Genomic DNA, 25,694 nt, shown 5'->3' on the forward strand with positions numbered 1-25,694 from the left:
TGCCTTGGAAACCCTGTGTGGTTGCCAGAGGTTTGCTGCAACTTGGCAGCACTTTTCACCACCCCATGACGTTTGAGTCCAGTGGCACCTTTACACCAAACAAAGCTCAGTTTAAGGTATAAGCTTTCAAGTGCATGCATACTTCAGTTACAATGAAATGGAATTACCAGTCCATACCAGTGTTCCCTCTAAGCTGAGTTAGTGTGAGCTAGCTCACAGCTTTTTAGCCTCCGGCTCACACATTTTTGTCTTAGCTCAGGAAGTATAGCCCAAGAGCAAGCTGATGTATGCAGCAGCTCACGACTTTAATGCCAGTAGCTCACAAAGTAGAATTTTTGCTCACAAGACTCCAGAGTTTAGAGAGAGCATTGGTCCACACATATGGATAGAGGGTGACCAGTAGATTAGCATACAGCGTAATGAAGACATTTAACAGATTCAAGGACCAAACAGGAATAACTAGCTTCGTTTATATCATTACCATTTCTTTGGGTTTAATTCCAGGGGGAAACATAGTGAAGGAAATAAATATGTCAGAATTGGGGGTCGATGAGCAGATGTATCCTTAATTGTGGAATGCTGAGAGTAATTCACTACGTTCTTGCCATTGTACTCCATCACCTCTCAAGCATAAAGGCAACCGTAGAACATCTTTTTCAAAGTGGGGCAATTGGCTGGGTAGAGTTATCTCCCCAGACCACAAAAATACGTTCCAATCTACCATTCCAAATTACATTACATTCTACTATTCATTGTGTTACATTACTATCTCCTATTCTACTCTTTTATTCCAAATAAGAAATAAAATAAAGAGCACATACGGTCCTTCTGGGGGATTGGTGAAAATACAGATGTAAGGACTGAATGAGGTTAGCAGCATATGTAGTGAGATAAGAAACCAATATGCCTGTTAAGTCCTGGGGATTCAGTTGTTCTGAGCATGGTAATAACTTGCAACCAAAGTTCCCTCTAAGCCGTATAGTCTCGTGAGCAAAAATTCTGCTTTGTGAGCTACTGGATTAAAGTTGTGAGCTACTGGCATTAAAGTTGTGAGGTACTGCATAAATTAGTGTGCTCTGGAGTCATCCTTCCTGAGCTATGACAAAAATGTGTGAGCTGGAAGCTAAAAATCTTTGAGCTAGCTCACGCTAACTCAGCTTAGAGGGAACACTGCTTGCAACTCAGTCATTTCTCTTTCTAGTCTATTCCTGAAGTTCCTTCGCAATAAGACAGCTACTTTGAGGTCACCCACTGAATGTTCTGGAAGGTTGAAGTGTTCTCAAAATTTCTCAAATTTCTCAAAATTCTTGATGTCAGATTTATGTCTGTTTATCCTTTGGCATAGGGTTTGACCTGTTCACCTTATGTAGAGAATCAAAGGGCATTGTTGGCATTTAATGGCATAGACAGTGTTAGAAGAGGAGCATGTGAATAAGCCTGGGACAGTGTAGTGATGTTGTTAGGTCCTGTGATTGTGTTGTCTGGGTGTTGTGGCCGCAAAGTTGGCATCTCGGTTTATTGCAAGCTCTGGTTCAAATGTTCAAATTTGACGTTGCATTATTGTGGGTGAGGAGTTATTTGAGATTGGAGGGCTGTCTGTGCACACGAAAAGGCTTGCCCCCTGGTACTTGTGAAAAAGAACTGTCATTATCCAGTAGGTGTTGTAAGTCACTGATGATGCATTGAACTGTTTTGAGTTGAGACCTCTATCTGAACACTAGTGGTTTTCTGTTGCTGTCTCTTTTGGGCTTGTCTTTGTTAATCTGTGTTATGACTTCATCAAGCATATACTTTTCAGGGCTTTATTTTGTAGCCGGAACTCTTTTGCAAATTAGGCCACACACTCCTGATGTGGCCAAAAAGGTTTGTTGTAGATCCCTCAGGCGAGAATCTCTGTCTGAAGGATTGGAGCAGGTGTGGTTGTAGCATAGAGTCTGGATGTATGCAGTGGATCATTTGGTATGTTTAGGATGGTAGCTGGAGGCAAGTAGGTATGTTGGTCGGTCTGTAGGTTTCCGGTATAAGGTGGTGTCTATGCATCCATTGTGTATTTTTACAGTAATACTGAGAAAAATTATTTCTTGCATAGATTGGTTCATTGTCAGGTTGACGGTGGGGTGAAAGTTGTTGAATGCCTGGTGTAATATATCCAGGGCTTCTTTACCATGAGTCCAGGCAATAAAAATGTCATCAGTGTATTGCAGGTAGAAGAGAAGTATGAGTGGGTAGGAATGAATTAATGACCTTCAGAACATCCAATCATTGAAAGCCTTGCACAGATCTTGCAAACTGACGGTTGTGGCTTCTTTTATTTGGGCAATCCATCTTACGTCGGATCTTCCTCTTCTGCTGCTGCCTTCAGCTTTCCCTAGTGTTGTTGTCTTTTCCAGTGAGTCTTGTCTTCTCATGGTGTGACCAAAGTGCAGTAGCCTCAGGATCTTCTGGTCGATGGGGACTATAGCCAGAACCTTGATGGATGTGATGCCTTTTTGCTTCTTGAGCGGCGGGGGAAGGTAGCTGTGAATTTCCTGCATTGTGCAGGATGGACTAGATGACCCTTGAGGTACCTTTCTGTATTCCTATGATTCAAGGAGATGACTAAATCTCTGTTTTAGTGTCGTGATCTGGCATGGAAAAAAGACAGAGCTCGGCAATAGCTGCTGCTTTGTTCTACTCATAATAATACTTATCTAATGTAGCTGTGGGTGAGATTTTAGGTGTGCATTCAAAGTGTCCTGTGCAGCAACATGCCACTGTGTGTTTAAAAAGCACAATGCTTGCGTGTTGAACAGATTAATTGTGTGAAAGGGACAAGTTCAGAAATGTGTATGTGTTAAAATAAACTTAAAGAGACTAACAGAAGATGCCACATGGCATTGAGTTGTTTTTGAAATAACAGATTAACAGGGCTGTGTTTCTGGAGTTTTTTGTTTATTTTCCAGCCCAGTTTTCATCATTGTTTCTTTTGTTCTCTGGAGTATTGAGTTTAAGGATGTCCTCCTTGTTCCTGTCCCTTTTTATGGCTGAAACAGTGTTCATTAAAACCTTGGAGGTTGCCAGAATCAGAGCTGGAAAGCAGTGTGTCAGGATGGAGTAATCTTTTTTCCCATTTCTTCATGGTCAAGGTTTCCTAAAGTCAGGAGAAAGCAACATAACAACCCGCAAGGCCTCATGGCTAGCACCACAGTACTTTCTGGTCGCTAAGCTCTTTGATGTCGAAGGTGCTCTACTTAATTCCTCTCCTCTAAAGCAACTAGCCAGATAGTGGGTTTGAAAATATAACACAAAAAAACAAGGTATCTTAGGCCCCAGTTGAATGTTTTGCAGTTGACAGTTGCAAATATCTGGCTCTTGATCATGTTTGAAAATAATGTCAGAACGAAAGATTATGAGGAAGCAACAAGAATGGTGTGTGCATACACTTTCCGCTCTTCCACGTTGTGTGAAGTCGCTTGTGGATCCTCTGTGGCCTCCTTGCAGTGTACAAAAGGACTCAAAGCACAGCATGTAACAAATGAATCGCATTTGCCAGTCACTTCTGGTGTGACCTGAAGATTCGGCCCGATGAGCCAAAGGCTCAGATATATCCATTTTGAGTTTTCAAAGCAAGTACGGTCTGTGAGCTTACAGCGATCCTTCTCCTCAGCCTAGCACAAGGGTGGCCAAATTTGCATAATGTAAGAGAGACGCAGAATAAATGTCAGATGTTTGAGAGCTGCAAGACAGGAAGGGAAGGAGGGAGGGAGAGAGGAAAGCAGTAGATGGGGAGGGAGAGGTGGAAAGAAGGCAACTTTAACTTTAAATGCATTCTCCAAACTTCTAGTCCATTTAAAGTCCATTAAATAGAGTCCATTTAAAGAGAAATGCCTTCTCCAAGCTGGCCAATGGGTCAGTGGGGGCTTTGAGAGCCACACAATACATGTAAAAGAGCCACATGTGGCTCCCCAGCCGCAGTTTGGCCACCCCTGGCCTAGCACATACTGTGTAAATGTCTAATAAGCCTTATATGCATATAGGTTTATTGTGGGGTTTGTGTATGGATCAGGACTCTACTTTTTTTTTGAGGGGGGGCAGCATTTCCTGTTGCACATACAAAGCCCACCTGCATACCTGCATGTGTTTGTATGTGCAGATATCCATGGGTAGGACCAGGGGGCACAATCCCATTCGCCTCTTGAGTTGCATGCACTTAGAACACTGACGAGGACGACTGTCATCCAGTCATGTGCATATCTTCTCCTGTTTTATTTATCTGAATTTTTTTTCTTTGCCACCCCTATAGCAAACCTGCTTGTGGTGGCCTGCAAAAATTAAACATAACCAAAACAAACAGACAAACCTAGTTGATAATTAAAAACTCAGGCACTCAAAAGCTTATACACAGAAGAAAGCTTTGTTGGTTTTAAAGGTGCCCCTGGACTCAAACTTTGTTCTGTGGCTTCAGACCAGCACAGCTGTCAGACCCAGAGGCAAGGAAAAGACAAGTAAAGTTCAAGATCTTTATTCCAGCATCATAGGCAGATACAGACGTTGTCGGAACTGGCTCTCCCGCCAGTTCCCAGGTCTTATAACCCCTTGCCCTGACCGTTACAGTTCAAGCTAAGCACGCCAAGCTGCAGTGGGTATTTTGTGCGGGTTCCCTCCTACTCTATCAACACCCCAGGTGTCTGTTATCTACCCCTCGGCTACTTCTCCACCAGCTTCCTTGACCTTGGTTGCATAGTAACATACAAATTCCCAGACATGCCACCCTCCCTCTAGATAAGTGGTGGGGATGCTTCAAAGCAATAGCCAGCATACCAAGCACAGCATTAGCATTGTTAGCCAACTGGATACATATGGCAAGAGGAACAAAGATGGAGCGACTCTTGACAACCGCTACCCATCTGAATCTATCAACTGGAGGATGTATTGAGTGTTGTGTGCCGTCAAGTCGCTCTTGGCTCATGGTGACCCTGTGGATGAATGACCTGTCATTGCCAGTTTGGTGTAGTGGCTAAGTGTGCAGACTGTCATCTGGGAGATCCGGGTTTGATTCCCCACTCCTCCACTTACAAATGCTGGAATGGCCTTGGGTCAGCCATAGCTATCGCAGGAGTTGTCCTCGAAAGGGCAGCTGCTGTGAGAGCCCTCTCAGCCCCACCCACCTCACAGGATGTCTGTTGTGGGGGGAGAAGAAGTAGGAGATTGTAAGCCGCTCTGAGTCTCTGATTCAGAGAGAAGGGCGGGGTATAAATCTGCAGTCTTCTTCTTCTTGACAGCTTTGCTTAGGTTTTGCAAACTAAGGGCCGCGGCGCCCTTGACTGAGTCAAGCCATCTCATGTTGGTTCTTCCCCTTCAACCTTTCTTAGCGTACAAGCCGTGTAAAACTCTGAGCAGCATAAGTCACTCAAGCAGTTCAGCTAAAAACAGGCTATTAAAAGGATGTTGGAGGCCAGCCCCTTAATTAAAAGTCTTGGTAAAAAGAATTTTTGATTTTAACTTGATTTTTAAACTGTTGTGGAATTTTGTTTCTGTAAATTTGCCTTTGTTTGCAGTTTTATTCAGTGTCCTGTTTATTATGCTGAGCTTAAGACCATTGGTCAAAGAAGCTAACAAATAAAGGAAGGAAGGTATTTGGGCCTAACCCCCATAAGAAAGTAGGGTTGGAGTGAGGTGAGGTGAACCTCATGGGGCAAGGTATTCCACAGGCAAAGTGCCGCTGGAAAACCTCCATCTCTGGTTGTCAGCTGCCTCCCCTCTGAAGGCAACAGGGCTTGTAAAGGAGATCTTCACTGAATAGTGTAGAGCAGGGATCCCCACCCCCCGGTCCATGGACTGTCCGTGGCCTGTAAACAACCGGGCCATGAGTTGTATAATTATTTCATTATATATTACAATGTAGTAATAATAAGATGACGACGACATTGGATTTATATCCTGCCCTCCACTCTGAATGTCAGAGTCTCAGAGCAGCTCACAATCTCCTTTATCTTCCTCCCCCACAACAGACACCTTGTGAGGTGGGTGGAACTGAGAGAGCTCTCCCCAGAAGCTGCCCTTTCAAGGACAACTCCTGTGAAAGCTATGGCTGACCCAAAGCTATTCCAGCAGCTGCAAGTGGAGGAGTGGGAAATCAAATCTGGTTCTCCCAGATAAGAGTCCGCACAATTAACCCACACACCAAAATAAAGTGCACAATTGTATCATCCCGAAACCATCAACCCTGCCACCCTCCCCCCCCCTGTCCGTGGAAAAATTGTCTTCCACAAAACCTTTCCCTGATGCCAAAAAGGCTGGGGACCACTGGTGTGGAGGATTTAGTCCTTCTGTTTCTCAGACATTTCAGAACAAAGACGCACTTTCTCGTATCCTGTGCTGGTCCAGTTGTGAGTGTGTTTTTGTTGCAGAAGAATTGCAAGTTGCAGCAGAGCTTTAAGGTTACGGTTGAGTCCTAAGTCCAAAAAGCTGAGAACTGTGGCTTGTTTTCCCCTTTCAGCCTTACCGAACCTTAATGCTGGTTAATCATGGCATGCCAGATTAGCAACGCGGTTAATTCCCCATTCCTTTTTTTTGTTGTTGTTTTGCAGTGGTTGCAAGCCTGGTTCCTGCTCCTCATGGTGCCAGGCTCATGCTGCTTCAGAGGGAACGTGGATGAAACACGGCTCAAGAGGCAACGATGTAACAGAATTCTGAATACAGGTGACAATCTGCAGTCCTCATCTTCTGCGCTCTCACTAGTTTGTGAGTTTTTGTTAGCCAAATTGCTGCTGTCGGCTGAAGTGTCACGTTGCTTATGCCATGAGGTGTTTGCTTTCTGCATATTGACAGGTTGTTTGAGAATACCGGGCTGGCCTTTTTAAACGATCTGTCCCGGATCATTGCTTGCTTCTGCATTGTCTGGTGGAGAAATAGACTACCAGGCCATATGGGGCACTTTATGCAGCCTTTGTTGATTATAAGATGATATTTGATAGTATCCCATGTGACAGAGTATGGCGGAAACTAGAAGCTTTCACAATAGACCACAGACTGCTTGTCCTTATAAGCACACTACATGAGAAAAATTGTTTGTCAGTGAGATGTAGCCCACAAGGACATCTGTCCCCCACGTTTCTAGTTAGGAGAGGTGTGATGCAAGGATGCATCCTTGTGCTCTTATTTGACTTTATATAAATTCCATGGTGCAAACTTTATCCCGTCGCAATTTCCATCTGCCCAGCATGGCAAACAGACCAAACTCCATGTTATTATATGCCGACAATGATTTGGCCTAACTTACTTGTGAAATGGTTCTGTTCAGGGAGGGTAGTTTTTGAGCCTGATCTTGCGCACATTTCTTTAAAATGAAGCTCCACTGAGCCAAATGAGACTTAATTTTCAGGTGTACTGTGTGTAGAATTGCAGCCTGGTGTCAGATTTTCTACACTGCACATCCTTTGTTTGTGCATGTAATAAACTTTGTATAGCTAGCTGGAGATGCATCTTAAATTCAAGCTCTGCTGCACACATTATCCTCACTCATTTTATACAGAGAGCTTCATTTACACCAAAGCTCATCTGTTGGCAAATTTCAAGCTGTCAGCTTAAAAAAAAAATGTTCTATCTGTGTGATCATGGCTTGTTTTTCATCTTGGCAAGACACTTTTGCTTTCCTTGGGGGTTTTTCCAAGCTATGAAGCCAACTAGCTACGTGAAGGAGATTTACCTGAGAGTAAGCATCATTGGACACACTAGGACTTGATTTTAAGTAGGCTCAGAAAGGAGGAAGTAGAGGATGAGCTATGGAAGGAAAGGGGAGCTAGCTTTTATCCCCCCCCCCCCCGCCTTTGCTTTTTAGTCAGAGGGATTCTCTAGTATGTGATGGCAGTTAGTTAGTTTAGAGCAGAGGTCCCCAATCACCAGGTCAGGGATTGGAACTGGTTCGCAGCCTGATAGCAACGAGGCCGCAGTGTTCCTTTTGCCTGCCCGGGACCTTGGCGTACTAAAGAGGCAGCATGGCCTCCCTCTGAAGCTGCCTCCCCTTGCAGAGGAGCCAGCCTCAGAGCGAGGCCACACTTCCTCTTTCATCCACCCCGTCCAGGGCTGGCGGAAGGGGCAGCGTGGCAATGACCTTCCTCTACCTCTCATTTAAAGACCCCCGTCTGATCCACAGGGGTCCTTAAATGGAAGGGGGAGGCAGATCAGCTGCTTTTGCCCCTCACCACCTAGCAGGGAGGCAGCAGAAGCAGCTCCTGGCTCCCCCTCCAATTACAGATCCTCAGGGGGGCAGCAGCATGGGTGGGGAGGGGTGGCCTGAGGTGGCAAAAGCTCCAGCACTGCCCCCCCTCTCCGGTCCCTGGAAAAATTGTTTTGCAGGAAACCGGTTCCTGGTACCAAAAAGGTTGGGAGCCACTGGTTTAGTGAGTTCCCCACCACCACCTTTGCTTTTCTAGCCAGAGGGATTCTCTAGTATGTGATAGCAGTTAGCTAGTTTAGAGAGTTCAGAGTGCTTGGAATGAGTATATGTATTTGACAATTTACACTCAGGTAATATGATTTTTCCCCCCAACCTAGGGGAACCAGGGCTTGCAGATCTCTAGAAACAACCATAGTGAGTTGGGTTTCAAGATAAGAAAAGAATGCCAGGCATCTTGGACCAAGTGAACTCATTACAATAGCTTCTAGCTGGATGTGGATCCCCCCCCCCCCTTCTTGTGCATCAGTTTCTACATGCTCGTTATGCAGGTCCATGAAAATTAATTATTCCCCATGGTTAGTATTTTCTTACAGTCATAGAACTCTTGGATGTGCATTGGGCTGTGTTGATGCTATTGTCGCCAAAGAGTCAAATATTGTTTTTGTTCAGTGAGGCTCAGCAGGGTTTAAGGGAGCTCTTTGGTATTGCAGGAATTTGAAAATAAGTTCCTGGCAAAAAAAAACCCATACACAAAAAAAGATCTTCCATAGGTCTTGTGTTGAATTTTTTAATTCAGTATTTTTCTATTTAACTGAACATTTGAGTGTATTCAGATGCTTCATGTGTCTGTGCCAAATTGCTGTCGTGGAATGTTTAGAATCCTGGGGGGGGCGGGTTTGCACTTATTCAAGTGGCAGTTTTGCAGTCAAATTTTAGGTTATTTATTAACAAGATTTTTGCCCCACCTTTCTGACTCATAGGGCTGTCGAGGCAGCTAGTACATGCAAATGATCTTTCATAGCCTTAAAACTAACTTAAGCAGTGTTCGAACAAAGTTTGAGTCTAGTGGCACCTTTCAGATCAGCAAAGTTTTATTTAAGGTATAAGCTTTTGTGTGCATGCACGCTTCCTCAGATGTTCTTGATTAGTTTGTGTGTTTGCAATCCAAAGGGTCCGTTTATGAATGTCAGAGGGCTTGTTTTCATGTAGGGATTTCCTAGGTTTCTGGAAGTTTCAAGAGTGGAGCAGGAGTCTTCCTAGGCTGCAGTGAGTTTTCAGGATTCCTGAATCTTGTGCATAACCTTCTGTTGGATTAACAGAAAGGGATCTGGAACAAAAATCACCATCATAATGTAATCTTTAGCATGAAGTTTCTCAATGTTCCATCACCCACCGCCCCCCTCTGTGGGCAGACTCCGGGATGCCCGGGAAGGGGAGGTGAAACGCTGTGCTTCCCGGGAAGTCCCCCCCCACCAGTCAGCTGATTGGCAGGTAAAACACTGCTGCAGCCCCCCTTCCCTTCTGCTGCTGCCCCCCCCCCCCCCCACGCTCACTGGCGTGTCACTAGAATCGGCCCTACCTGCTTAAACACGGGTTGGGCCTCTCAGCACTGAACAAGGCTTCGTGAGAAGCAAAGCCTCGTTCAAGTGCTGAGAGGTTAGGGTTGATTCTAGCACTCCTTTGAGCGTGAGGGGACAGAGCGCGCCACCACAGGAGGGGGATGGCGGCAACATTTTACCCCAAGAGTGAGGGAGGAGGTGGTGAGGACAGCGGCGGCAGGTAAACTAGCCATTGCCTTGGGTGCGGGGAGGGGGGAGAACCCAAAATGGCGCACCCACCCTCCAGGCGCCCTAGGCAATAGCCTAGTTTGCCTAGTGGGCGAGCTGGCCCTGATTGAGGAGAAACCTTTATGTCCATTTTACAGTTGGTAAGCTGCGGCCCAGTGACTTGCACAGGACAACTGATAATAAAATGGTAGCAGGGCAGGCATTGGGGTGCGCGTTTCTGAGAGCCGTGTCGCGCACTGACCGCTGCCGTTTGTTCACTTTGAAATGCAGCCCCTTTGTGGAACGTAACAGCATAAGTGCTGCTCATCAGTGCATAGCAACAGCAAGCACAGTAATTTTCACTTCCTTATCCTGCCTTTTGCTGAAATTGCTATGGGAAGACTCTTAAGAAGGCTGCCTGTGAAGAATGTCATTTGGCTAGTATGGGGGAAGCAGTCATGTGGCGCTTATAAATAAAGGCTTGAGATGTTTTTTAGTATCCACAAAGAGATTCTGCGTTTTCTGTTCTTCTGGGTTTTTTTTTTTTAAGTGCCATCCTAACTGCAGTCAGAAGACTATAAAGCGGTAGACTGCCTTATCCGTGGCATATGCCATCTCAGTGTTTCTTGGTAGAGTGTGTCCTGATTTCCAGGTCTTAACACTGTACCTTGGCGTCCTATATGATTAGGCAAAAGGCAGTATAGCTGTGCAGATGCACCAGTGCCGCAATGGCAATAGAGCCGACCCCAAGTGTTGGTGGACAACACCGATACGCTGACGCATCTAGCAAAGTAATTGTGAAAAGCAATACAAGTTAGGAGTGTTTTTGGACTCAGGCCTACTGCTGAGCTAGCAGGTGGCAGCTGTGGCAAAGAGTGGATTTTACCAGCTGTGGCCTTTCCTGGATCTGACCACTGTGGTGCAAGCCCTGGTTGCATCTAGATTAGATTGCCGCAGTGCGTTCTTTGTGGGGCTGTCCTTGAAAAGTGTTTGGAAACATCAGTTGGACTAGAACAGGGGTGGCCAAACTTGCTTAATGTAAGAGCCACATAAAATAAAATTTCAGATGTTTGAGAGCCGCAAGACATGGATGTCAGATGATTGAGAGCCATGAGGAAGGGAGGTAGATGGAGGGAGGGAGGGCAGAGGGAGAGGTAGAAAGAAAGCAGCTTTAACTTTAAATGCATTTTCCAAGCCACTGGTCGACTCAGCTTGGAGAAGTGATTTAAAGAGAGAAATGCCTTCTCCAAGCCAGCCAACAAGGGAGTGGGAGGCTGGAAGAGCTACACAATGTGTGTGAAAGAGCCACAGTTTGGCTACCGCTGGTATAGAATACTGTAGGCAGTGGTTGACTGGAGTTGGTTGTAGGGACTATAATTCCAGTCTTGCACCCCCCCCCCACACACACACACTGGCTTCTAGTTTGTTTCTGGGCACAGTTCAAGGTGCTGGTCTTGACCTCCAGAGCCCTGTATGATTTGGGACCAACATACCTTATGAACCTGCCTGCCAATTATGGTCATCTTTGGAGGCTCTGCTTTAGATGTCCACAACCTTTTGAGATTAGGTGACAACTTGGGAGAGGGCCTTCTTGGTCATACCAATCTCCACAGGGAGACTGATCTGTCCCTTTCTGTTGCCATCGTTCACCAGTGAGTGAAGACTTTTCCCCCCTCCTGTTTGACATTTGGAGAGCCAGTTTGGTGCAGTGGTTAAGTTTAGTTTAGTTTATTTGATTTACATCCCGCCCTTCCCGCTGAAGCAGGCTCAGGGCGGCTCGCAAACATAAGAGAATAACAATAAAAACAGTTAAATTAAACATTAAAATAAACAATTTAAAATAATTTAAAATAAACAGTTTAAAAGTGTGCAGACTCTTATCTTGGAGAACTTGATTTGATTCCTCAGTCCTCCACTTGCAGCTGCTGGAATGGCCTTGGGTCAGCCATAGCTCTCGCAGAGTTGTCCTTGAAAGGACTCCTTCTGGAAGAGCTCTCTTAGCCCCACTCACCTCACAGGGTGGGTGAGATTCAGAATTGAGGGCGGGGTATAAATCCAATATCATCACGCCTTCATATGAGCCCTTTCCTAATCAGTATTTTATGTTTTGTATGTATTTTAACTCGGTTTATAAACTCTGTTTTTAATACGTTTGGGAGTGCGGTTATTTTTAAGGCTCTATAATGCATTTTGTCATCTATGTTTTTAATTGTTAGCTGCCTTGGCAGCCCATTTAAGGAAAGAAAGTCAGGATCTAAATTTTGTAAATAAAGAGGAAATACAGGATAGAAGAAGAGTCTCCCACCTCACCTCTCGCTCTCAGCATAGTGTAGTTCTTAGAAGCGTTCTGTTTAATTTTGTAATACTAAGAAATGAGGACTGAAAACAATGACCATTCACTGTTTTAATTAAATACCACCTCTGCTAGGGTAAGACAAAGGAAAGAAAGCCTTCCCTGAAAAAAATACAGAACAGAAAAGCCAAGTAACATATATCTATAGTAATAGAAGGGAGGGGGGAGTCTGTTTTGAACATTAACCATATTAAAGTGCTGTTAAAACTCACCACTGTTGGTCAGTTAGCTCATTACAAGTGCTGTGGAAGGTGTGTGAACCTCAAGACACATTTGAAGAAGAAATACTAATAATGAAAGCCATGAGAACAAGCTGTGCTATTGAGCATCTAGCAGCAGTTCCTTGCTATGTAGGTCTCCTAGGATATCAGCTTATAATCATGATAAAGGGAAGTTTGTTTCTGAACCTGTAACTAAGGCCACCTGGATGTGCAAGCCTTCTATTTTAATCCCAGTGGTGACTTTCCCGCTGCATAATCATCTGTTAAAATTTTTTAGATTAATTGTAAAGGTGAAACAGGAAAGGAATAGTTTCCTGTCCAAATAACCGTTCTGTGGTTTGAGTTTTGAGACCGTACCTTTGGGCTTTAATACTTATACATCTGTGCATACTGGAGAAAAGATGCAGAACTGAGTGTGGGGTTTTTTTGCTTTTTTTCTGTCTGCCTGTCTTCATTTACATTCAGGTAGCATTTTGTAAGAATTCCTTCCCATGGTTCTGTCCCTATTTTGGGCACCCTGGTATTACGGTATTTGAAATCAATGTGCATGTGAAACTGTTCAGTCTTTTGTGTGTGTTTTGCTTGCTTTGATCTAACAATACTGTATTATTCATTTCCAGGAGGTGTGTTACGCTTGCACATAAGGTTATGTATAATGAAGATGGGAAATGTACCTTACAGAAAGTAACCTCTACCTATAAGGTAATCTTTCTCACACACACAGTCTGATTTAGTCTCCATCATTCTAGGAGAACAGGTTATTTGCAGGTTGTTGTAGTGGAAGCCACCAAGTCCACTTGTTCAGTCCTCCCTCCAGGGAAGGGAATCCTTTCCCATCATGCAACATACATCATGAGAAATGAGTGCTTCCTCTCAATATCTTTCTCCACTTGCATAACAAATAAGCACTTTCTAGTTATTTATTTAAGAGCTCCGTGGCGCAGAGTGGTAAGCTGCAGTATTGCAGTTTAAGCTCTCCTCACGACCTGAGTTCAGTCCTGGCAGTAGCTGGGTTCTGGTACCCGGCTCAAGGTTGACTCAGCTTTCCATCCTTCCGAGGGTGGTAAAATGAGCACCCAGCTTGCTGGAAAGGCAATGGCAAACCACCCTGTAAAAAAGTCTGCCATGAAAACGTGAAAGCAACGTCACTCCAGAGTCGGAAACGACTGATGCTTCCACCTTTACCTTTTTAAAAAAAAAATTTAGTGTGTATTTATAAACATTCCTGAAGCTTTCATTTTTTGAAAACAGTCTTACATTTTGTGGCGTGTGAGCGTCTGTTCTTCTTTGGTTGAAATGTAAGAATAAGAACCATTTCTCCCTTCACCCTTTGCATAAATTCACAAGTTAAGGAGAGAGAAACCTGCTGGTACAGTCACACGTGTATCTCTGAATTGTGGTTCCAGCTGTTCTTGCCATATGCAGGTATCAAAACTCAATGTTGCATTATGTGGCCTTAAAAATACTTCAGGCCCCTAAGACTTCAGAAGGGACATAAAGATGTTTGCTCCCCCCCTCCCCTTAACATCTGTATTCTTACTACTGGACATCCTCCCCTTTATCTCCATACAGACTCTGGCTTGAAGAAACATCTTTGGTATCCTGCCTGCCATAAACTTTGAATACTGGCTCTCAAAAGATGGCACAGTTTATTCTAGTTTCATTGTGAAAACCAGGCACTGAAATTCTCTTCAAGGTTTATAATTCAAAGGAAAGAGAATTCACTGCCACAGGAGGTGGTGGTCGCTACAAGCATAGCCAGCTTCAAGAGGGGATTGGATAAACATATGGAGCAGAGGTCCATCAGTAGCTGTTAGCCACAGCGTATTGATAGAACGCTCTGTCTGGGGCAGTGATGCTCTGTATTCTTGGTGCTTGGGTGGGCACAGTGGGAGGGCTTCTGGTGTCCTGGTCCCACTGATGGACCTTCTGATGGCACCTGGTTTTTTTCTCGGCTGCTGTGTGACACAGAGTTTTGGACTATATGGGCCACTGGCCTGATCCAGCATGGCTTCTCTTATGTTTTTATGTTCTTAGACAGTTGTTAGAGATGTACTCAAGACTTCCGTACAATAATGCACCGGGTGCGAGGTTGCCATAAGTTGCTTCCTTGAAGATAATGGCAGACACAAAGTCACTCTGTCAGCGATGGTCTCAATTGACCCAAGTGTTACGTTGCATTAAGTATTGCTGTTGAGGGAAGATCGCTCAGCCTTCAGGGTTGGTTCTTGGGGATGGAAGAGGTGAATAGAAATGCAGCAAGAGGGGGAAATGGGAAAACTTCAGTGTGTTAATACCAGGCGTGGTCTTTTGGTTCCTAAATACTACTAAAGGAGAGTTGTCGTTTTCCCTCCTCGCTTCTCCTTTTTTTCATTTGCATGTTAATTCTTTGTCCTTCCAAGGTGACCAGAGAGACCTCATGACCCTTCTCTAGGAGGTGGATTCCGCTAGGATGTTACATCACCACTGTCGAAGGAACCCTGAACTACAGGAGGAATTGCAGATTCAGGCTGCGGTGGCTGCCGGGGATGTTCACACTGTGCGCAAGATGTTAGAGCAGGGCTACTCTCCAAATGGGCGAGACGCCAACGGCTGGACCTTGCTCCACTTCTCAGCGGCAAGAGGGAAAGAAAGATGCGTGCGCGTGTTCCTCGAGCATGGAGGTTGGTTGGCTTAACAGAAAGGAACTTACGGGTTGCCTGGCAAAGCATTTGAAAGACTTTTATCATTTAAATAGGACCTTTTGGGCCTTATTTTTGAATTCATCCATCTTGTTTCCCTCTTTTTAAAAACTGGCACTGTCTCCCCCGGCCCCTTTTTTTCTAGTTCGTTCCACATGCTGATGTCATAAAGTGTGGATAGAAGTCAGTCTGATTTCTTTAGGTATCTAATAATGTGGGGCAAATTAAAAGGTGGTGGTCAGAGGAACTGTTTTCAAAATCTGCCATGGGGCTGCAGCCTTCTGTTGTGTCTGTGAATAGCGTTTTCATTAGATAAAGAAATGATGTAGACAGGGATGTCGAACTCATTTGTTAGGAGGGCTGGATCTGACATAAATGAGACCTTGCTGGGCCAAGCCATGTCAGGTTGGACCGGGCATATAGGGCCAGGCCTTGTGTATACCTATTTAAGATTGGGTAACAGGGATATAAACTTTATAAAGGACACAGATAAAAACAATTAAATTAAAAAAAAAGACTTAAAATATTAGCACTCGTTGGTCTTAAAGGTGCTTTCTTTTTATTTCTCCCATGGGCTCCAGGGAACGAGCTGAAGGAAGCTGTGGCTCTTTCCTTCCTTCCCTAGGGGACTGGGCGGGGGAGGAGCCTCAAATGATAAAAGGAAGAGACTTGGCTCAGTAGCTCTGCTGTGCGACTGAGAGAGCCTGGAAAAACAAGCTCTGCCTTTCCCCTTCCTCCCCAAGGGAGGAGTCTCAGCCAATGGAGAAAACAGAGGTTTTGCTCTGTAGCTTCTGTGTGATTTAGCAAGCCTTGTAAAGCAAGCTGTTATGCAGAAGGAAGCAAGAGACAGAGAGAAGAAAGCAGATGACAGCCTGTTACTCAGGGGCCTGATTCAGCCCCCAGGTCGCATGTTTGACACCCCGGTGTAGAGCATTTATTTTCCCATACCTTTTATAAACAGGAATTGACCTGTAGATGTTGGTGTTTGTTCTGGCCCCTTTTGTTTTAACCTCTGAATGCCTATGAAGTAAAGAAGCTTAACATCCTGCGGAGTTATATATAAAACAAATTGGAACATCATATTTCTACCAGACTCTGACAACTTTTGTATTTCCCAGTAACTACCTACCTACTGATAGCAAATAAAGATGGCTATAAATCCTGTTTTCGCATAATAACAATAAGAATTAGGGCTTTGTGTTAAGTTCTGTTCAAGTAGTTAGATGCCAGCTGCTCTTTCAGTGTCCTGGCAAGAGCAATTTAATTTTAGGGTCTTTTCCAGTGGGGGAAAAAAGTTGTGAACAGCCGTACTGATCCACACGGAAATCCAAATCCAGGAACAGAACCAGTGTCATACCATTCATTAGGATCCACTTTTCTCTCAAAATTTTGTAACATCAAGACTGGTGAAGAGTTTTGTTGAGCTCAACAGCTCACAAAGTGTTTTGTGCCAGTTATTTGGTCCTAATATGAGGTATTACACAGATGTTGTTCCTGTTTTTGGATCTCAGTAAATCAGTGGAGCGGAATGTTGTTTTTTCCTGTGGCTGTAGTTAGAAAGAAAACAGAAGTGTTGCAAACTAAGAATCAGAGGTAACAAAGCATCAGATCTCTCTCTGTTCTGGATTTTTGTGCGGTTTCTTATATATACCTCTGCATGTTCTGTTTAAACAGAAAGCTCTTACTGCTGAGAGCTAGTTTGGTGTAGTGGTTAAGTGTGCGGACTCTTATCTTGGAGAACTGGGTTTGATTCCCCACTTCTCCATTTGCACCTGTTGGAATGGCCTTGGGTCAGCCATAGCTCTGGCAGAAGTTGTCCTTGAAAGGGCAGCTACTCTGAGAGTCCTCTCAGCCCCACCCACCTCACAGGGTGTCTGCTGCGGGGGAGGGAGATAAAGGAGATTGTGAGCCACTCTGAGATTTGGAGTGAAGGGCGGGATATAAATCTAATATCATCATCATCTTCTTGTTTCTGCTGTGGAACTGTTCCTTTCAATGGTGGTGGCGGCAGAGATGAATATCAGTTTGTGCAGCCCTCTGGATCACTGCTGGGATCATTCCTTTGCCCTAAAAAATACAAAACCGCCTACCCTGACCTTAAAGTAAGGTCTTATAGTCCTTAGAGAGTAGACTTTTAGTTTCAACTTGAAGCTTCGGGGTTCAGATAAGACACATTCTTCATACTGCACTGTAAAATTAAGACCCGCACGATAAATAGGACATCCAGTTTGGCCAGGAGATGGCAGCACAGTGCTTGCAGAACAAGATGTTGGCTAGAGCTAAAGGGAATTTCCTCCAAAAATTCTTCGTGAATTTTGATGATAAATATTCTCCAGGTGGTCTTGTATGCTCAAATATTCTTCAGGCATTTTCTGTTGTATAACTGGAGGTACCAGTTTCAATATTTGATGTTTGATCATCTTCTGGTACGTTTGAAAGCTGATGTGCAGTGGTAGTTATCATTTGACAATTATAGCTCCTATACAGGAAATGTTGTGCAGTATAGAACCTGGCTCTTTGCAGAGGATTCTAGGGCATAATGTAGGGTAAGAAGATGCAGAGCTTCACTGTATTCAAGAATTTGCAAATATTCAGCTATATAGAAACAGGTCAATCCAATAGAAAAGGGATCCAGTGAAAGCCCAGAATCTTAAATAAGATTACAGAAGATAGAATATACGTTCTAGGTAAAAGCATCCATTCAGAATAGAACATCTAAGTATAAAATCAACCTCAGTTATATACATCATATTTCAGCTTTTTAAGTCTTAAGGCTAATAAACCAGTTAAGTACTTCCCCCAACAATTTGCATTCAGGTTCTTATAGCTTGCATAGCAAATTTCGCCACATTTAGGGGAATTTTTTTGGTCCCTGTCAGCTAGAAGCTTATCTAAATAAAATTTTATATTTCTCCCTGGAAAGTAATTACAGATTACAGAGTTATATAGACCGCTCTAATAGTTTGGTAAAGCCTGCACTCAAAACATGTTCCATGGATTCCAGTTTTCCTATCCCCACAAATACACAATCTTTCCTCGCACAGCTGCCTTATGTATTTGCCCTCCATGACTGCTGACAGTAATATACGCATTCTGAGGAGGGTAAATGTTCTCTCCTATACTCAGCTTTATCTACGTTTTGCAAGTATGGCATCAATGTTACTTTAGTTCGGATATGTTCTTCATTGTAGCAGCCCTAGTAGACTTTGTTGGTCTTAAAGGTGGGACTTGACTCCTACTTTGTTCTCATCTCCAGTGTGACAGCTTCCAGACCGTGGCTCCCTCTTGGCTCAGCAATGTGTGAAACCGGGGCTTTTTTATTGTAGAAAAGGCCCAGCAGGAACTCATTTGCATGTTAGGCCACACCTCCTGACATCACCGTTGTTCCACACAGGCCTTTTTTGTAGGAAAAGCCCAGCAGGAGCTCATTTGCATATTAGGCCATGCCCCCTGGTGCCAAGCCAACCAAAACCGCATTCCCGTGCATTCTTCCTAAAAAACAAAAAGCCCTGTGATCAAGCTGACCAAGCGAAGGCGGTATGCATGCCATGTTTTCCCCTAACATCTGGTGGTCAAGATATACCGTTGTTAAACATAGGGCCCAGCTAAGCAGGGTTGGTACTTGGACGGGAGACCAGCAAGGAAGATCCGAGTTGTTGCGCAGAGGCAGGCAATGGCAAGCCAACTCCGCCCATCTTTCTTGCCTTAAAAAACCCCATGAGTTGAAAGGAGGAGTAGGAAGGGAATGAAATTGTCCCTCTTCCATCAGCAGAGCTGCCCTTGCAATTTTGTCTCCCTCCTATATACTTACTGCTCCCCCTTCAGCGGTCCTGGGAATTAACTTCCCCAGGATCAGAAAGGACGGCTTTGTGAAGAGGAAAGCAGGAGCTCCTTACACTGGAACCAACCCTATAATCTTGCTGGCACTGCCAGCCTTTCTGAGGAGGTGAGACCAGCATTTAGGATTGGATGCCAGGCGTCTTATCAGTCCCGTATGAGCAAAGGGACAGAGAGACCGTGGTGGAAGGGAAGCATGTTGGTGTGGCTGCTGCAAGAATATTAAATCTATCAGTTTGGCTAATTTTGTTTTTAAACTCTTAAGGAATGTGAAATCTATACTGTTCTTTCGTAATCGGAACATCATTCTGTTCCCTTGAAATCTCTCCCCACCCCGCACTGTAGCGCTGACGTGGATGGCCTGGGCTAGCCTGATCTCATCAGATCTAGGAAGCTGAGTGGTCTTGGCCCTGGTTAGTACTTGGATGGGAGACCACCAAGGAAGTCCAGGGTTGCTATGCAGAAGCAGACTATGGCAAACCACCTCCAAAGAGCCAGTTTGGTGTAGTGGTTAAGTGCGTGGACTCTTATCTGGGAGAACTGGGTTTGATTCCCCACTCCTCCACCTGCACCTGCTGGAATGGCCTTGGGTCAGCCATAGCTCTTGCAGGAGTTATCCTTGAAAGGGCAGCTGCCGTAAGAGCTCTCTCAGCCCCACCTGCCTCACAGGCAGTGTTCCCTCTAAGCTGTGGAGCCTTGTGAGCAGAAATTCTATTTTGCGGGCTGCTAGCCTTAAAGTTGTGAGCCACTGCATAAATTAGTTTGCTCTGCGGCCATTTTTCATGAGCTAAGATAAAGATGCGTGAGCCAGAAGCTAAAAAACTGTGAGCTAGCTCACACTAACTCAGCTTAGAAGGAACACTGCTCACAGGGTGTCTGTTGTGTGTGGGGGGGAAGGTAAAGAAGATTGTGACTGCTTTGAGACTCTGAGATTCAGAGTATAAGGCGGGATATAAATCCAATAGCTTCTTCTTCAAATGTCTCTTGCCATGAAAACCCTGTGGGGTTGCCATAAATTGACTGTGACTTTACAGCACTTTCCACCACCACCTCTCTGTAATGAGATGTTTATATTCTTGGGTCATCTCGGAATGCTGTGAAATGATTAACCTGGAGTGGATTGTTTTTGTTACAGGAATTAGTTTATCTAGGTGATCGGAGATAACATACAGCTTTTGTATGCTTTAGAAATGCTGCAGAATGCAGAGGGTCTTTCTTTGCATTACATCCTGTCCCCCAAACAACCTCATTCGCCAAACCACAATGCATCCTCAACATGGGCTGGCAGATGTTGCTACACGTGCTTCTTTTTAAGCTGAAGAAGCAGCACAAGGGAAAACAGAACAGTGAAAGAGGCATGGGATTTTAGAACTTGAAGGAGCAGAGAGAAATACCTGAGTGGTTAGATTTAGATTTCACATTGGAGGCTAGGAAACTTGTCTGTGAGAGAATTAAGAAAAAAAAACTTTTAATATGGCTCTCACCCAAAACAGAGTCATTAACTCTAAAGCATGTCCAGCTACTACTGCTCAAAAGCATCATTTGATAGATTTGTATGTCACAGTCCAAAATGTGGGCTTGGTAAATCCAGTTTCAGTTTGAACTGTCACTTGTGGATTGACTTTCAGCTCTGCGTTTCGTTTTCAGCTTGTGCACATAATATTGATTCACACAACACTTCCATTCACTTCCCAACACTGAAGTAAAAAAACATTTTGAAAATACCGGTGGTGTAAAACCTTTTTAGTTAACTTTATAGCTTGTTCTATCTAATTTGCCTTTCTTAGCAAATAATAGTTTGGTATCTATCTATCTATCTATCTATCTATCTATCTATCTATCTATCTATCTATCTATCTATCTATCTATCTATCTATCTATCATCTTCCTATCTATCTATCTATCTATCTATCTATCTATCTATCTATCTATCTATCTATCTATCTATCTATCATCTTCCTATCTATCTGATTTATATCCCGCCCTCCCCTCCCAGGCTCAGGGCGGCTAACAACAGTTTAAAAACATTAGCAATTAACAGAAATATCATTTTAAAAATAAAATATATAATAAAACGTTTCCATACATATTAAAAGTCCAAGGTGTTAAGTTTCTAATTTCCACTGTATTAGTTCAGTGAGATTGTCGGTGCTGTAAGGTAATAACCCCCTCCCCCTAACTACTGAATGCAAGTTTGAATAATTCGGTCTTACAGGCCCTGCAGAACTGTGGCAGGTCCTGCAGAGCCCTGATGTTTTCGGGGAGGGCATTCCACAAAGTGGGGGCTATTACCGAGAATGCTCTGGCTCTGGTGCTGGACAATCGAGCTTCTTTCGGTCCAGGGATCTTAAGGAGATTTTGAGACCCTTAACGTAGTGCTCTCTGGGGTACGTATGGGGATAGGCGGTCCCGAAGGCAGAAAGGTCCCAGGCCATATAGGTGGCTTCATACCTTGCAAGAGATCTCCTGAACTTGTTACTTTATATTGTAGGTATCACTGTTCGTCTGCTCAAAAGGGAAAAGACATTCCCATAATTTATGATAAATGTTTTTTTGTGTTCATCATTTTAAAATAAATCTTGTGGTCTGAAAGGCCGCATGCCTCTGAAGCTTTTCAGCAGCCACTGGCTTTTCACCACTAAACCACATTCTAAGTTTCCTTAAGCTTCAAAGCAGTTATGAGATAGGAGACAGAGATGTGAATTGAAAAGATACAAAATTCTAGAGGCTGGAACCCAAGGACTTGTGTGCCTGTGTGGTGCGATAGTTTAGATCAGGGCTAACTTGGGAAGTCTTGGAAGTAAAACCTAATTTATTTTTCAGCGGATGAAAGCAAAGGGCTAACCGTTCCCCATCTCCTCAGTTCTCCAGTTCTTTTTGTAATATTTATTTTAAATAAATAAAAATAGCATTCTTAAGCACTGGATTAATTCTGGGTCCTATGAAGTGACTGTTGAATAAAAGCATGTTATAAGCCACCTCCCCAACAGTTCCAGTGGTGTTCGGGGAAAGGCTGACAAAGGAAGCTTTGACTGTTGAAAGCTTATACTCCAAAAATCTTGTTGGTCCGTGTGGTCAAATCCAGCTCTTCCATTGCAAACTAACGTGGCTACTCACCTGAAGCTGTTTGGGGAAACTTGTTCTGTTTTGCCTTTTTGAACGCTGTGACTTGACAACAAACTCTCTTGCGTTCTCCCCCTCCCAAACTTTAGCTGATCCCACCGTGAAAGACTTAATTGGAGGTTTTACCGCTCTGCATTACGCAGCCATGCACGGCCGGGCCCGGATCGCACGCCTGATGCTGGAGTCAGACTACCGTGTCGATATTATTAATGCAAAGAGCAACGACGGCTGGACACCCCTGCATGTGGCAGCGCACTACGGCAGAGACTCGTTTGTCCGACTCCTGCTGGAGTTCAAGGCTGAGGTCGACCCGCTCAGCGACAAAGGTACAACGCCGCTCCAGCTAGCCATTATCCGTGAAAGGTCTAGCTGTGTCAAGATCCTCCTCGATCACAACGCCAACATCGACATTCAGAACGGCTTCCTGTTACGCTACGCTGTGATCAAAAGCAACCACTCCTACTGCCGGATGTTCCTGCAGAGAGGGGCAGACACAAACTTGGGGCGCTTAGAGGATGGGCAGACGCCGTTGCACTTGTCCGCTCTTAGGGACGACGTACTGTGTGCACAGATGTTGTACAATTATGGAGCAGATACTAACACGAGGAACTATGAAGGACAGACTCCACTGGCTGTTTCGATAAGTATTTCCGGAAGCAGCCGACCTTGTTTGGATTTCCTACAGGAAGTTACAAGTACGTATGCTGAAACATCTGCTATATAAATTACATACACTTAGTCAGAAATCCTCCAAGGTGTTCTTCGAATAGCGCAGCATAAAGGGTATTTATTATTTAAGATAGTTATATTCTTTGCTTCTCGGTGGAAATGCATAGTTGCGTACAGCATCATTCTCCCTTCCTACAATTTTATTCTTGCGATATCGATCCTGTGAGGTAGGTTAGGCCAAGAGTGTGTGATTGGCCCAAAGTGACCCAGTGAACTTCATGGCAGAGTGGGGATTCAAACCCAGGTCTCTCAGATCGTGGTGCGATGCCAGAATTTTGCTGAAGTCTCTTACGCTGGCACAAGGCTCTTTGAGATGGAGGAGGGTTCCCATGATAGCAGAGCAGATGGCACCGTGGTTTTGACCATGGTGTGTCCCAGGGTATTGAACTGATTGGGCCATTGGCCTGATCTAATATGGCTTCTCTTACGTTCTTAAGCAAGCCAGTGAACTCCCGCACTGCCTTGTAGATTTCCTCTTGCCATTTTCCTTCTGGCTGGATCAAGCAGTGTACAACGCATCACAAGAAGAAACAGGATGGAGAGAACGCCCACAGTAAAATGCCACAGACAACAGGTTTGGCCCAGTGCAATTCATTAGGGCAGACGTTATTATTACATTAAAAACAAAACGCCATGGGTCGGTTCCCCATTCTAGAAATAATGTAGTCCTGTCATATTTTAACATCCCAAAAGGGAGGATAAGCACTAGAAAGCACCTTTTCTCCATTTCGCAAGTGACTTGGGTTATCAAAAATAATAGTTTTCACAAGATTTTCATGTTTCTTTTGCATCATCTTTCAGTTGTTCACAAAAATTCAATATTCTGCCCATGGTTGTGCCTACTATGGACTGACTCGAAGTTTTAGGCGTTCCAAAGCTTCTCAACCAGAATTCATTCAGAAGGAGAAGAAGCATTCAGAAGTATGGCTGTTCTGTTCTCTTAGACTTCCTAAACAAACTAGTAATAATTTGCTAAATAAGAGATTCATTGGCTTGCTTGACATCATATGATGCTAAGATGTAAACAGAATGGCTACAGCTGTAAAAACTTCCTATTCTATGACAGAATAATAGTTTAAATTCTGTGTTGCCTTATCAGCGATAATTGAGCTTAAAGTGACCTTAACATTTCCAGTTGTTCATTTTTAGCCCACCAACTACTGTACCGCATTTCCCCGTCTTGAAAAAATATATATGCAGGAGGCAAATGGGGTTCTGTGAATTTTATAGCACATTTGAGGGGATATATGAGATCCAGCCTCACCTCAGTTTCTTGTTTCGAAATGAAAGCTGGTTTTTTTTGTGATTATTGTGTGCTAATGTCACATTCCAATAACATTTCTAAAATACAAAAATTGTCATTAATTGGCTTTTTAAAATATGTATTTACCATTTTAATAACATCTGGAAACTATTTTTCCTTCCCTTAGTAAATTAGATATTTCCCCTAAACGTCTCTGATGAATGAATGCTTTTCAAATGCTTTACAGTTTCTTCTCATCACTTTACTTTGCACGCCTTCAAACTTTTTGAGGGGTTTTGAGAAACCAGCATCGTTGCCATAGTCTTGCTTCAGATTTTCAGTTTGTAGTTGCAAGTAATGCACTTTAATATCAAATGTTTGGCACAAGCATTCAGCTGCTTTTCTTTTCTGTAGCCTCCAATCAGGCTTTCCTGAGTTGCTTCTTTGTTTCAGGACCACCTTCACAAATTTTTCCCCTTTTGCTATAAAATGATTGATATACAGTGTTTTTAAAAATCTCTTTAAGATCCTTACCCAAAATGCTTCCTTGGCACTCCTGAGGGATTTTAAGATACTTTTCCTGTTGTCCTCCCCACCCCCCAGAAAACCCTGTCTCTTTAAAAATTCATGTACATAGTCTCAGTATCTTTACTAAATTTGTATGGATTGATTCAATTACATGTAACCTTTATGTTTGCATTTCTGACCTTATTCCATCTTCGGTTTCTCTCATTCTCCACAGTTCTTTAGAAGCCATTCATTTCCTTTTGGCTATTTTGTTAAAACCATTCAGCTACAATATACATCTTCTATTTTTATTTGTATTCTCTGTTTTGGGGGGATGTCTTTTTTCCTTCTGTGAATTGATCTCCCCCCCCCCCCCCCCATTTTTATACCACATCCTCTCCTGTACAGTCTCAGAGTAGTTTACAATAAAACATTTGACAATAAACATTCAATAAAATACATCTAAACAGCAATATAGCAACAGCTAGTAAAATACAATAATAAGGAATTCATCAATAACTGTAAAACATCAAAAGGTATAAATAAACTTCACCCTATCTCCTCTGTACTCAGTTACAGTTTTTCTCTGCAGTTGATGAATAACACATTTGTGTGAGGTGTACCTGCTACTTAATCACTGGACATTTCTGTGCACCTTTTTAATCCTGCTTGTTTCTCTCCTCCACCTGCTCGCTCCCATGCTTTTCATATTTAGCATGCTACCCAGGGATTTTTTTTTGTAGAAAAAGCCAAACAGGAACTTATTTGTATATCGGGCCACACACCCCTGACAACACTATTGTTTCACATAGGGATTTTTTTTGTAGAAAAAGCCTAGCAGAAACTTATTTGCATATTAGGCCCCTTTGATATCAAGCCAGCCGGAACTGTGTTCCTACTCCAAAAAAAAAAAAACCCCTGATGATACCCACTTTTTGTACTTTTTTTTTTAAAAATTGCTCTTCTTTGAGCAAAAACTTTAATTGTTTTCATTGTAAAGATGACTCTTTAGAGAGCAATCCTACACAGGTTCAGTCAGTCCTGTTTGGGTCTGTTCAGTGGAGGTTACTGCCCAG

At 43.6% G+C, this 25,694-nt stretch overlaps 1 protein-coding gene across 1 annotated transcript in view; it reads left to right on the plus strand.

Annotated features, from left to right (window-relative positions):
- Positions 1–25,694, plus strand: part of ASB7 (ankyrin repeat and SOCS box containing 7) — a 44,802-nt gene that overhangs the window by 6,761 nt on the left and 12,347 nt on the right. The window contains exons 2-5 of the mRNA XM_060259811.1: positions 6,570–6,681; positions 13,119–13,200; positions 14,901–15,161; positions 22,229–22,834. Of these exons, the coding sequence (XP_060115794.1) occupies positions 14,951–15,161; positions 22,229–22,834 (817 nt within the window). The 5' untranslated portion in view covers positions 6,570–6,681; positions 13,119–13,200; positions 14,901–14,950. The remainder of the gene's footprint in view (positions 1–6,569; positions 6,682–13,118; positions 13,201–14,900; positions 15,162–22,228; positions 22,835–25,694) is intronic.

The sequence above is a fragment of the Heteronotia binoei genome, chromosome 19 (assembly GCF_032191835.1).
Source record: "Heteronotia binoei isolate CCM8104 ecotype False Entrance Well chromosome 19, APGP_CSIRO_Hbin_v1, whole genome shotgun sequence".
NCBI classification, from domain to species: domain Eukaryota; kingdom Metazoa; phylum Chordata; class Lepidosauria; order Squamata; family Gekkonidae; genus Heteronotia; species Heteronotia binoei.